Below are 14,143 nucleotides of genomic sequence, written 5' to 3'. Positions count from 1 at the left end.
CCAGGAATGCAAGGATGGTACAATATCCGCAAATCAATAAACGTGATACATCACATAAACAAATTGAGAGATAAAAATCACATAGTCATATCAATAGATGCAGAAAAAGCATTTGACAAAATCCAACACCCTTTTTTAATAAAAACTCTCAACAAGGTGGAAATAGAAGGCTCATACCTCAACATAATAAAAGTGATATATGATAAACCCACAGCAAACATCATACTCAATGGACAAAAACTAAAAACATTTCCCCTAAGAACAGGAACAAGACAGGGATGCCCACTCTCACCACTCCTGTTTGACATAGTACTGGAAGTATTATTCATTGCAATTAGACAAGAAGAAGAAATAAAAGGCATCCAAATTGGAAAAGAACAAGTAAAGCTGTCTTTATTTGCAGACGACATGATATTGTACATAAAAAATCCGAAAGACTCCGTCAAAAAACTAATAGACTTAATAAGTGAATTCAGCAATGTAGCAGGATACAAAATTAACGCCAAGAAATCTATGGTCTTTCTATACACCAATAGTGAACATACAGACAGAGAGACTAAAAAGACAATCCCATTTACCATCGCACCAAAAAAATTAAGATACCTAGGAATAAACTTAACTAAGGAGGTAAAAGACCTATACGCGGAAAACTACAGGACACTGAAAAAAGAGATAGAGGAAGATGTAAACAGATGGAAGAACATACCATGTTCATGGATTGGTAGAATCAACATCATTAAAATGTCCATACTACCCAAAGCAATCTATAGATTTAATGCACTCCCCATTAAAATACCAATGGCATATTTCACAGACCTTGAAAGAACTCTCCAAAAATTCATCTGGAATAAAAAAAGACCCCGAATAGCCACAGCAATCCTGAGAAAGAAGAATAAAGTAGGAAGGATCTCAATACCAGATTTCAAGCTGTATTACAAAGCCACTATTCTCAAAACAGCCTGGTACTGGCACAAGAACAGACATATAGGTCAATGGAATAGAATAGAGAATCCAGATATTGACCCAAACCACTATGCTCAATTAATATTTGACAAAGGAGGCATGAACATACAATGGAATCAAGACAGTCTCTTCAATAAATGGTGTTGGGAAAATTGGACAGATACATGCAAAAAAATGAAGCTAGATCACCAACTTACACCATACACAAAAATAAACTCAAAATGGATACAGGACTTAAATGTAAGACGGGAAGCCATAAAAATACTAGAGGAATCCACAGGCAGCAAAATCTCAGACATATGCCAAAAGAACTTCTTCACCGATACTGCCCTTAGGGCAATGGAAGCTAAAGAGAAAATAAACAAATGGGACTACATCAAAATAAAAAGCTTTTTTACAGCAAAAGAAACTATCAACAAAACAACAAGAAAGCCCACTGTATGGGAGAACATATTTGCAAATGGTATCACTGATAAAGGTTTAATCTCCAACATCTACAGGCAGCTTATACAACTTAATAGAAGGAAGATAAATGATCCAATAAAAAAATGGGCAATGGACCTAAATAGAATCTTTTCAAAAGAAGACAGAAGGAAGGCCAAGAGACACATGAAAACATGCTCAACGTCACTAATTATCCGAGAGATGCAAATCAAAACGACAATGCGGTACCATCTCACACCTGTCAGAATGGCTATCATCAATAAATCAACAAACAAGTGTTGGCGAGGATGCGGAGAAAAAGGAACCCTCATGCACTGCTGGTGGGAATGCAGACTGGTGCAGCCACTGTGGAGAACAGTATGGAGTTTCCTCAAAAAACTGAAAATGGAACTCCCATTTGACCCAGTAATCCCACTCCTAGGAATATATCCTAAGAAACTGGGAACATGAATCAGAAAGGATATATGCACCCCTATGTTCATAGCAGCACAATTTACAATAGCTAAGATCTGGAACCAGCCTAAGTGCCCGTCAGCAGATGAGTGGATCAGAAAACTGTGGTACATCTACACAATGTAATACTATGCTGCCATAAAAAAGAAGGAATTCTTACCATTTGCAGCAACCTGGATGGAACTGGAGAACATTATGCTGAGTGAAATAAGCCAGTCAATGAAAGAAAAATACCACATAATCTCACTCATTTATGGATAATAAAGAACATTATAAACTGTTGAACAAACAGATAGATACAGAGGCAGTAAAGCATCAAACAGTCTGTCAAATTACAGCAGGAAGGTTAGGGAGAGGTGGGGGAGATAAGAGATCAACCAAAGGACTTGTATGCATGCATATAAGTATAACCAGTGGATGCAAAACTCTGGGGGGTGAGGGCATATATAAGAGTGGGGGGGGGCAATGGTAAGATATGTACACATATAATACCTTAATAAAAAAAATTGAAAAAGTAAATAAATAAATTTTTCTTTCTTTTTTTAAAAAATAAAAAAATAAAAATACCTTCCCAGTTAGTTTACAAGCGTTTGAACTATTACGATGTGTCCAGCGTTAACGACTATGCTTCCGTTTGTTTGTTTTTATTGTTGTTGTTGTTCCACTTATGCATTCATTGGTTGATTCTTGCATGTGCCCTGATGGGGGATCGAACCTGCAACCTTGGCATACTGGGACAATGCTCAAACCAACTGAGCTCCCTGGCCGGGGCTTTCATGAGCATGTTTTAAATAGAGCTGTTCAGTGAGTTTTGTGTCAATACATATTTCAATAGGTATTGAAATACTAGTATATCAATGAGTATTAAAAACACTTTTAGTGTTAATGATTGTGAATACAGTGATTAAGTTTGTTTTATTATTTCTCTTGTTTACTTTACCAGGTTACTGTTCATTAACATTTGTTCTGTTTTTAAAATACAGGTCTAGTAGAACATGGTCGTAACTGGGCAGCAATTGCCAAAATGGTGGGAACTAAAAGTGAAGCTCAATGTAAAAACTTCTATTTTAACTATAAAAGGCGACACAATCTTGACAACCTTTTGCAACAGCATAAGCAGAAAGTGAGTATATCAGGCGTGGTGAATCTCTTACTTACTGATTTTTACTTAGTTTTTTGAGCTTCAAAGATAGGTTTTGAGAAAAACTTTTGTAGCTTATATTTTTATTTATTGCATTTACCTGTAAGAGATATGCTAGTTTCTTGGCACAAGTTGACTATTTCTTTATTTACTGCCCAAGGAATAAAACTTCTGTTAGTAGTAATGAGAATTCAGTACATTTGAATTATTACAGACTGGATTTTTAAAATGGGAGGATTTGGGAGTTTGAATTTAAAACTTTAGTTGGAGTGCTCTTGACAATGTTGGCTGAATTGATTTGGCATATTACAAAGCATTTTCTCAGAGAAATATTATATGGGATAAATGTTAAAAACCAGAAAGTATAAGATTAATGAAAATTCCTTATCAAGGAAGTTTTACTATTCTCAAAGTCTACAGAGCTCTTTGAGGGTTCCACGAGCTCAAGACCACAGTCAAACCTGGGTTCTCGAATGTCACCCATCTCAAACCATTCGCCAAGGTGTTCATGGAAAAAATGTCTCAGTTATTGAACAAAACTTCAGTTTTCAACCTGACAACCCTTTCATGCTGATACATCAGCATGACAAAAGTGGTCTCTCAGGCCACAGACAAAGGAGATAATGCTAGTCATCTTACACTAACCCTCACATTGTTAACATCTCCTGAAATTTTTCTGTGAATATTTTGGTGTGTATTTATTTATTTATTTAACTTTTGTTGCTAGCAAAATGGACAGTTAGCACAATTTTAAAACATAAAGAGGTCCTCAAGAGTGCTAATGTTGCTAATGGTGTGCAAGACACTGATCACAGGCAATTAAAAGGTAGAATAACTGTTATTGATTTGGATGGTGACAGCATTCTGGAGGCAGCGATATGTGAAGAAGCAAAGATGCTGCACCTCTGGAATGAGTGCTGAAAGTGACTCATTTAAGGCTAAAATTTGATAAATTTAAGAAAAGAGGTGTTTGTTTGTATACTAAACTAGAGGCCCGATGCACGAAATTTGTGTAGGGATAGACCTTCGCAGTCCCTGCTGCCTCAGTCCTTGCAGCCCTGGCTGCCTTGCAGGCCTGCAACCCCGCTGCCCACCCACTGGATATTCTGGAAGGATATTCCGGTCTAATGATCATATTAGCTCTTTATTATATAGGATTATATAGCACTAGAGGCCCAGTGCATGTGTGGATACAGTCCCTAGGCCTGACCTGTGATCAGAGCCATCTTCCCCAGCTGCCTGCAGCTGGCCTCGCCCCCTGCCACTACCCACTCCCGGTTCCCCATTCGCCATTGGGTAATTGGTGCCTGACAGCTGGGGGAAGGGACCAAGAGGTGGTCAGTGCACCTCATAGTGACTGGTCCAGCGGTTGTTCTGGTTGTTCTGCCATTAGGGTCAATTTGCATATTACCCTTTTATTATATAGCTAGAGGTCTGGTGAACACGTGGGGGCCAGCTGGGGGTGGGGCCGGCCTGGGTGAGGGGCTGAGGGCGGTTTGCAGGCCAGCCATGCCCTCGATCAGGGTGGGGGTCCCCACTGGGGGATGTGGCTGGCCTGGGCTTGCGGATACCAAGGGTTTGCAGGCTAGCCATGCCCCCAGTGGGGGTAGGGGTCCTCGCTGGGGGTGGGGCCGGCCCAGGTGAGGGTCCGTGGGCAGTTTGTAGGCCGGCCATGACCCTGGCTTTGTCAGGATGGACGTCTGGAAGACTTCTGGTTTATCCAGTCTGATTAGCATATTACCCTTTTATTAGTATAGACTAGAGGCCCTATACATGAAATTCGTGCAAGGGGCTTGGTCCCTGCCACAGCGGTGGCCGCCTCTGCCTTGGTCACCATGGCTTCGTCTGGTCTAATTAGCATATTATGCTTTTATTATTATAGATAGTACATTAGATGGTAATGTACTAGTTTAGAAGAAAGATTAAAATGGCAAATCATTTGGAAGTGTGGGACGAATTAATTCAATTTACATTATTTCTAATGGGAAAAAAATGAGTCAATTTTTGAACAAATCTCTTCTCGGATGGCCTTCCAGACCAGTTAAGTTTGAGAGCTGAGGTTTCACTGTTTTACATAAAATCTTAAGATGTTATTTGTTTTTTCCACTGTATTTACATTTACATTGATGGTGTTAAAGCAATTGTGAGTGAGAGTGCTGGTGCCTTAGCATGAATCGTGGCAGCACACCACTGTGCCAGGTACTCTAATGTATTCCTTTTTTTTTTTTTTTTTAATATATTTTATTGATTTTTTACAGAGAGGAAGAGAGAGGGATAGAGAGTTAGAAACATCGATGAGAGAGAAACATCGATCAGCTGCCTCTTGCCCACCCCCTACTGGGGATGTGCCCGCAACCAAGGTACATGCCCTTGACCGGAATCGAACCTGGGACCCTTGAGTCCGCAGGCCGACGCTCTATCCACTGAGCCAAACCGGTTTTGGCTCTAATGTATTCTTAATCTCCAGGTATTTGAAGCTTTTTGTTTTTGTTTTAAAGCCAGTGTCACTTAAGAATTTTCTTGATGAAGCAACAAAAATTAGCTCTACTAAATCTTGACTTTTGAGTACATGTCTGCATGATGAAGTGGGAAGCGTGCATAAAGTTCTCCTGCTCACTATCAAAGTATGATGGTTCTCTCAAGGAAAAGCACTTTTGAAATTGAGTTCCAAGGCTCTCTTTTTTCATGGACTGTCATTTTTAGGTGAATATTTGGCACACTTTTTTTTTTAATATATGTTTTAATTGATTTCAGAAAGGGAGGGAGAGATAGAAACATCAATGATGAGAGATAATCATTGATTGACTGCCTCCCACAGCCCACGTGGGATCGAGCCCAGGCATGTGCCCTTGACCAAAATCGAACCCACGACCCTTCAGTCCTCAGGCTGATGCTCTATCCACTGAGCAAAACCTGCTAGGGCTGAATTGTTTTTTTTAATGAAACACAAGATGAATGAAGAAAAAAGTAGTAAATCTGAGTAAGAAGGACCTATAAAATGTACGTCATTTTAATAGCATTCTTAACAATTGTTACTTTCATAATTTAATCGTAAACATGTTTGAGAAATACAAATAGCTTAACCATGTTCTTATGGTCTGTTTGACATTCTAAAATATTTTATAGACTATTGTCAATTGTCAATATATTTGTACCCTTTGTCAATGTTTCTTTGGAAATACAACTACTACTTGAGATGAGCCATCCTTTCAAGATATATTTTATATTAGCAACATATTCATGTGACATATCTGAGATTTGCTTCACAATAAATCAGTACAGAATGGGGATCTGGGAAAGTAGGTTGGATGTAGATGAAATAAGATTTGCCTCTAATTTCTGTATGTGTTTCAAAATTTCCAAAATAAAAACTAAAAAACTAAATAAATAAAAAGAATGATCTAATGTGTAATAAAAGTGTATATGTTTAAACTGATTAACATTTGAATTATAATGTTGGCTAATTTTAAAAGTTATACACAAAGGAGCTTTTAGGTTAAAAATGTGAATGCAAGAGCTAAAAATAAGCTATAGCAACTAAAATATAAAGGAAAGCAAATAACAAAAAATCTACTAGTGAGAGAGTTGACTTCAAAACCATTGAAATGTTTTGGGAGAAAATAAAAGAATAAATCAGACATGTTTTTAAAAGATAAACATTATTTTATTGGACAGGGCTCTTCAGAGAAACAGAACCAGTGGGTGTGTGTGTGTTCACAGGAGAGGAGTGGGAGTGAGATTGATTTACTTATTTTTTACTAGAGGCCCGGTGCACGAGATTCATGCACTCGGGGTCCCTTCGGCCGGGCCTGTGTCCTCTCTTAGTCTGGGAGCCCTCACGGAATGTCCGAATGACAGCTTAGGCCCCCACTCCTTGCTGGGGTCTGGCCTAAGCCAGCAGTCGGACATCCTTAGTGCTGCCATGGAAGCGGGAGAGGCTCCTGCCACCGCTGCTGCACTCGCCAGCCCTCATCCCAGCTTCTGGGCTTCTGGCTGAGTGGTGCTGACCACCAGGGTGCAGCTCCTGCGTTGAGCATCTGCCCTGTGGTGGTTAGTGCGCGTCATAGCGACTGGTCATTCTGCTGTTCGGTCCTTTCATTAGATAGGATTTTTTTTTTAATCTTCACTTGAGGATATGTTTATTGATATTAGAGAGAGACACATCAATGTGAGAGAGAAACATTGATGGATTGCCTCCTGTATGCACCCTGACGGGATGGAACCCACAACCTGGGTATATACACGCACTGTGTCTCGAACCCACAACCTTGCAGTGTACTGGATGATGCTCCAACTGAGTCACACCAGGCCAGGGCAAGATTGACTTATTTTAAGAAATTGGCTCATGATTTTGGAGGCTAAGTGGATACAAAATCCAATAGGATAGGGTGATAGGCTGCGTACTCAGAAGAGCTGCAGTCTGATAACAGATTTCCGGTAGCCACCAATCTAGCTCTATTAAGGCTTTCAATTGGTTGAATGAGGCACTCTCCATATTATGGAAGGTAATCTGCTCAACTCAGAAGCCTGTTGGTTTAAATTTTAATCTAGTCCAAAAAAAAAAACACATGCATGAACACATCCAGGATAATGTTTGACCACATATCTGGGTACTATGATCTAGCTAAGTTGACAAACAATTATCATCACAAATGTCTTTAAAACTTCTTGTTCTGATCATTTTAATTACAACTGTAATAATAGGAACAACAGGCTTCAATTGTTGGTCTAGAGCAGCGGTCGCGAACTGGTGGTCCACAGACCACTAGTGGTCCGTGAGGTCCGAAAGGTTGGCAACCGCTGGTCTAGAGTGTTTTATCTTTTTTTAAAAGATCTCAGGAAAACATGACAGAATGTTATCTGTTAAAACTCAGTGGAAGCTAAAACCGGTTTGGCTCAGTGGATGGAGCATCGGCCTGCGGACTCGGGGGTCCCGGGTTCGGTTCCGGTCAGGGGCATGTGCCTTGGTTGCGGGCGCATCCCCGGTGGGGGGTGTGCGGGAGGCGGCTGATCGATGTTTCTCTCTCATCGATGTTTCTGACTCTCTATCCCTCTCTCTTCCTCTCTGTAAAAAATCAATAAAATATATTTAAAAAAAAAAAAACTCAGTGGAAGATAGACATATAGGATTTATATTTTCGTGTACTTAAATTATTACATTGAAATTTAATAAATTCTATTGGCCCTGACCAAGTGGCTTAGCTGGTTGGAGCATTGTCCCATACACCAAAAGGTTCGATTCCCAGTCAGGGCACATACCTAGGTTGCAGGTTCAGTCCCGTATCTGGGTGTGCTCAGGAGGCAACTTTTTGATGTTTCTCTCACATTGATGTTTTTTTTTCTCTCTCTCTCTCTCTCTCTCTCTCTCTCTCTCTCTATCTCTCTCGCCCCTCCTCTAAAATCAATGAAAACATATCCTTGGGTGAGGATTAAAGAAAAAAAATTAATGGATAATAATATCATATAGTGAAGAAAATGCTTGGGGATATAGTACATTATTGCATGTGAAGATTCCACATTCCAACTTACTTTTATAAGAAAAAAATGTATATTATTTTTATTAGAAAATACATTATTTGGAAGGGGAGAAGAGCAGGAGTTTTGTGATTTGGGGCCATTTGTGCATGTATAGTGGTGAGTAGTTAAAAAAATATGTTACTTTTGATCAATTTGTTGCAAGTGATTTACCTACACAAAAGACCAGTTAATGGTTATCTGGAGATAAGTGTACTCTAACCAGAGAAGCTGTCATATATACAGCCTTCTTGTTTAGTATGTGTGTATGTATTTGTGAACTCTGTGATTTCAATAGGAAAAGGCTTGTTTCTTTCCTTTTAGTTATTTAAATCATAATTAATATTTTTTTACTCTAGACTTCACGAAAACCTCGTGAAGAACGAGATGTGTCTCAATGTGAAAGTGTAGCTTCCACCGTTTCTGCTCAGGAAGATGAAGATATTGAAGCCTCTAATGAAGAAGAAAATCCAGAAGACAGTGAAGGTATTTCAAAAATCTTAAACTTAGTTGTACCTTCTGCTAGCACAAATATGTAGTTTTTAGCTTAGTGATTTGACTATTTAGGAATTGCTTCATTAAGGAAATAGGACATTGGTGTTTTCAAAGCATAGAGACATTCATCTTAAACATAATGTGTTTATTCATTCAACTAACAGATATTTATGTAGCACCTGAGATGGTCCAAGTGCTACAAACAGAGAACATCTTGAAAATGCCAGTCATGCTTCAGACACTTAATATTTCTTGTCTTTTTTTTTTTTTAATAACAGCTGTTCTAACAGGTGTGAGGTGCTTGCTCACTCTATTCTAACCACTGATCTCTCTGCTGTTCCTGAGCAAAGCAACCCTCACTTCAGGGATTTTGCATGTGCTAACCCCTCTACCTGGAATGCTCTTCTCGAAAATGTGCCTGTTGGCTCGTTCTCCCATTTCTTCAGGCCTCTGTTGATATGTCACCCTACCTCTATAATATCTCTTTATCCACCGGTTCCTAAGTTTTGTTATTTATTTACTGCACTTATTACCACCTTATATATCTTCTGTGTATTGTTTAGTATTGTTTAATGTCTGTTTTATACTAGAATGTCAGCTGCATCAGAATGTAGTTTATTTCACTGCTGTGTCACCAGTATTTCAAACAGCTAAATTATCCTCATTTATCCTAAACTAGAGGCCCGATGCATGGACTCGTGCACCAGTAGGGTCCTTCAGCCTGGCCTGTGGGGATCGGGCCGAAACTGGCTCTCTGACATCCCCTGAGGGATCCAAGATTGCGAGAGGGTGCAGGCCAGGCCAAGGATCCCCACCAGTGCACGATTGGGGCCGGGGAGGGACCGCGAAAGGGCTCCAGGGCGTGTCTGGCCCCTCTCATCCAGTCCCGATCAGCCAGACCCCAGCAACAAGCCAACCTACTGGTCGGAGTGTCTGCCCCCTGTTGGTCAGTGTGCATCATAGCGACTGGTCGAACAAATAGTCGGACACTTAACATATTGGGCTTTTATTATATAGGATATCTTCTAAACGTTTTTTAAAAATCTATTCCATTTGGAATTATTTTTCTATATAGTGTAAGATAGGGTCCATGTTTTTCTTCCAGACAAATAGTTCTTAGAGAGCTAGTTTATTAAATAAATCATTTTTTACCCAGTGATTTAAAATAGCACCTTTGAGCCCAGCCAGTTTTGCTCAATGGTTGAGTGTCGACCTGTGAAGCAAGAGGTCATGGTCAGGGCACATGCTTGGGGGCATGCAGAAGGCCAAACTATAAATTGGTTTACCTAGTTTAAGAAATGTATCTTAAAACTGGTCACTCCTAACTGCCCTTCCTCTCTGATTTTTTACAGAGAGGAAGGGAGAGGGATAGAGAGCTAGAAACATCCATGAGAGAGAAACATCGATCAGCTGCCTCCTGCACACCCCCCACCTGCACACCGACCATGACCTCCTGCTTCATAGGTCGACGCTCAACCATTGAGCAAAACTGGCTGGGCTCAAAGGTGCTATTTTAAATCACTGGGTAAAAAATGATTGCCCCCAATCGATCAGATTTTTTGTTATTTGCTTTCCTTTATATTTTAGTTGCTATAGCTTGGGATTCTCATTGGACATATATATTTTAGTTTTAGGAAGATTTAAATTTTTATGTTGTATTGTAGTCAATTTTAAGAAAATAGGTTAAGAATTTAAATTCTCTCTCATCATTGATTTTTATCTTTCCCTTCCTCTATCTGAAAATCAATTAAAACATATTTAAAAAATAATTAAAATATCACCTTTGATGTATATTAATTTCCTATACATATTAGCAGCTAATCTTAGACACTGTCTTCTGTAGCACTGATTTATTTTGCCTGTAATGTGGCAGCTTCAAACATGCTGTGATACATTGACTTTATAGTAAGTTTGAACATCTGGAGAGGCAAGTCTCTTTCAATCTGGTACTTTTTACAATTTTCTTGGTTTTTCTCAGGGACTTACTTTTTCATGTAAACTATAAGTTGATTTACCCAGTTTAAGAAATGTACTTTAAACCATTAGGAAAGTTGGTTTACCTAGTTTAAGAAATGTATCTTAAACCATTGGGATTCTCATTGGACATATATATATTTTAATTTTAGGGAGATTTAAATTTTTATGTTGTTTTGTCAATTTTAAGAAAATAATCTAAAAACTAAATGCTGTAGTGACCATCTCTATATACTTTTTATAATAGTGGCAAATTGGATCAAGAAAAGGTGAAGTAAAATTAAGACATATTTACAACCATTTATTCATTTTATACTTTAGCAAATATTTGAGTCTATTGTGTGGCAGGCACAGTACTTGTCTCTAGGATTTAAATGATAAGCAAAATACATGACTCTGCTCTTACAGTGTTTATAGCCTAATAGAAGCAGCAGCCAGGAATCAAATCATTGTGAATAAATATAAAATTGTAACTGTAACAAGTATGTGTTATAAGAGCCAGAGTAATAAAATTTAAGGAATTATAAGGAAATGATAGAAGGCTTTTTTAAAAAAAGCATGTGATATTTGATGTAATATTCAAAGGAAAATTAGGTGAAAGAGCCTTTTCAATAAGAATAAATGGCATGAGCCCAGCTGGTGTGGCTCAGTGGTTGATCTTCAACCTATGAACCAGGAGGTCATGGTTCAATTCCCATTCAGGCCACATGCCTGGGTTGCAGGCTCCATCCCCTGTGGGGGTGTGTAAGAGATAGCCATTTGATGATTCTCTCTCATCGTTGATATTTCTATCTCTCCCTTCCTCTCTGAAATAAATAAAAATATGTTTTAAAAAACAAAACAAGAATAAATGGCATGTATGAGTCTGAGGTGGAAGACACATGGGCATTCCCTGAAACTAAAAAGAGGCCCAGTGATAACAGAATACAGAGTGAATATAAGATGTGAGATGAAGTTAGAAAGGTGGGTGGGCCCACCAGCCTGGACCATCCTCAGAATTTTGGAACTTTATCCTAAGATTAATGAAGTTTCATAGAAAGGTTTTATGAGGTAGGAAAGAAGAGTGAGGAAAGGAGAGGAAGAGAGTATGGGTTAATTTTGGTAAGATTTGGCTTTTATAAAGCACTAGAGGTCCGGTGCACAAAATTCGTACACGGGAGGGGGGTCCCTCAGCCCGACCTGCACCCTCTCCAATCGGGACTACTTGGGGGATGTCCAACTGCGGGATCTAGTCTAAATTGGCAGTCAGACATCCCTCTCACAATCCGGGACAATTGGCTCCTAACCGCTTGCCTGCCTGTCTGCCTGGTCACCCCTAACCACCTCTGCATGTCTGCCTGATCACCCCTAACAGCTCCCTTGCCGGCCTGATCACCCCTAACTGCTCCCCTGCCGTCCTGATTGCCCTAACTGCTCCCCTGCCGACCTGATCCCTGATCAACCCTAACTGCTCCCCTGCCAGCCTGATCGCTCCTAACTGCTCCCCTGCCGGCCTGATAGCCCCTAACCGCCTCTGCCTCAGCCCCCGCACCCAGGACTCTGGCTTCCTTCCCTTTGGCCGGCCGCGGGCCCCCGGGCGGTTTCGCCCGGGCCCTGGCTTTGTCAGGAAGGATGTCCGGAATGATGTCCAGAAGACATCCGGTCTTTTTGGTCTAATTAGCATATTACCCTTTTATTAATATAGACTAGAGGCCCGGTGTATGAAATTCGTGCATCGGGGGTGTGTGTCCCTCAGTCCAGCCTGCGCCCTCTCCAATCTGGGACCACTCGAGTGATGTCCAACTGCCCGTTTAGTCCCGATCCCAGTAGGATCGGGCCTAAATGGACAGTCGGACATCCCTCTCACAATCCAGGACTGCTGGCTCCCAACTGCTCGCCTGCCTGCCTTCCTTTTTTTTTTAAAATATATTTTATTGATTTTTTACAGAGAGGAGGGAGAGGGATAGAGAGCTAGAAACATCCATGAGAGAGAAACATCGATCAGCTGCCTCCTGTACACCCCCCCACTGGGGATGTGCCCACAACCAAGGTACATGCCCTTGACCGGAATCAAACCTGGGACCCTTCAGTCCCCAGGCCGATGCTCTGTCCACTGAGCCAAACCGGTTAGGGCTGCCTGCCTTCCTGATTGTCCCTAACCGCTTCTGCCTGCCAGCCTGATCACACCCTAACCACTCCGCTGCCAGCCTGATTGATGCCTAACTGCTCCCCTGCCAGCCTGTTTGCCCCTAACTACCCTCCCCTGCAGGCCTGGTCACTCCTAACTGCCCTCCCCTGCAGACCTGGCCTTCCCTAACTTCCCTCCCCTGCAGGCCTGTTCCTCCCCAACTACCCTTCCCTGCAGGCCCAGTAGCCCCCAACTTCCCTCCTCTGCTGGCCTGGTCACCCCTAACTGCCCTCCCCTGCAGGCTTGATCGCTCCCAACTGCCCTCCCTTGCAGGCCTGGTCCCTCCCAACTGCCCTCCCCTGCTGGGCATCTTTTGGTGGCCATCTTGTGTCCACATGGGGGCAGCCATCTTGTGTGTTGGAGTGATGGTCAATTTGCATATGACTCTTTTATTAGATAGGATTGTTGTAGAGAATGGTGTGACGTCAAAGGTGAGAAGAGAAGTCATATTTGGAATAGAATGGCAATAGTGCAGTTGAACAGAAATGAATGGTTTCAAGAATATTTTTAGAGAGAAAATCTGTGAGATTTGTCCATACAGAATATGAGAATAAGTGCGATTAGCATTTAAAAGTTTTCTGGTGTGTTTAATGGAATAGTAAACACTAGAAAATAACCTGATTTAAAAGTTAGTACAAGTCCAGTGTGAGACATTAACTTTGTGATTTCTTTGAGTTATCTAGGTAAAGATGTCAAAACGTTAAAAATCCTATCTATATGTATAAAAAGCCTGAGGCTGTGATGACCAGGACGACCAAATGATCGGTCCATCCCCCTGGCCCTCAGGCTCCGATTGATCAGGGAATGGCTAACAAGGGAACCGGGGACCCTCAGGCTCTGATCAATCGGTGGTAGTGGCGACTGGCGAGCAGACCTCTTGGTCCCTCCTCCCGGCCCTCAGACTTCCAATCAATCGATGGCGGAGGCAGGGTGGAACTAGGGACTGGTGAGTGGGCACAAGTCAGACCTCTTGGTCTCTCCTCCCGGCCCTC

At 41.1% G+C, this 14,143-nt stretch overlaps 1 protein-coding gene across 1 annotated transcript in view; it reads left to right on the top strand.

Annotated features, from left to right (window-relative positions):
• The window catches only part of NCOR1 (nuclear receptor corepressor 1), a 207,516-nt gene that overhangs the window by 120,114 nt on the left and 73,259 nt on the right, over positions 1 to 14,143 (top strand). The window contains exons 19-20 of the mRNA XM_054709719.1: positions 2,844 to 2,983; positions 8,875 to 9,001. Coding sequence (XP_054565694.1) covers positions 2,844 to 2,983; positions 8,875 to 9,001 — 267 coding nt within the window. The remainder of the gene's footprint in view (positions 1 to 2,843; positions 2,984 to 8,874; positions 9,002 to 14,143) is intronic.

This window comes from Eptesicus fuscus, chromosome 20, assembly GCF_027574615.1.
Source record: "Eptesicus fuscus isolate TK198812 chromosome 20, DD_ASM_mEF_20220401, whole genome shotgun sequence".
Taxonomy (NCBI): Eukaryota; Metazoa; Chordata; class Mammalia; order Chiroptera; family Vespertilionidae; genus Eptesicus; species Eptesicus fuscus.
This window is presented reverse-complemented; position numbering and strand designations above follow the sequence as displayed.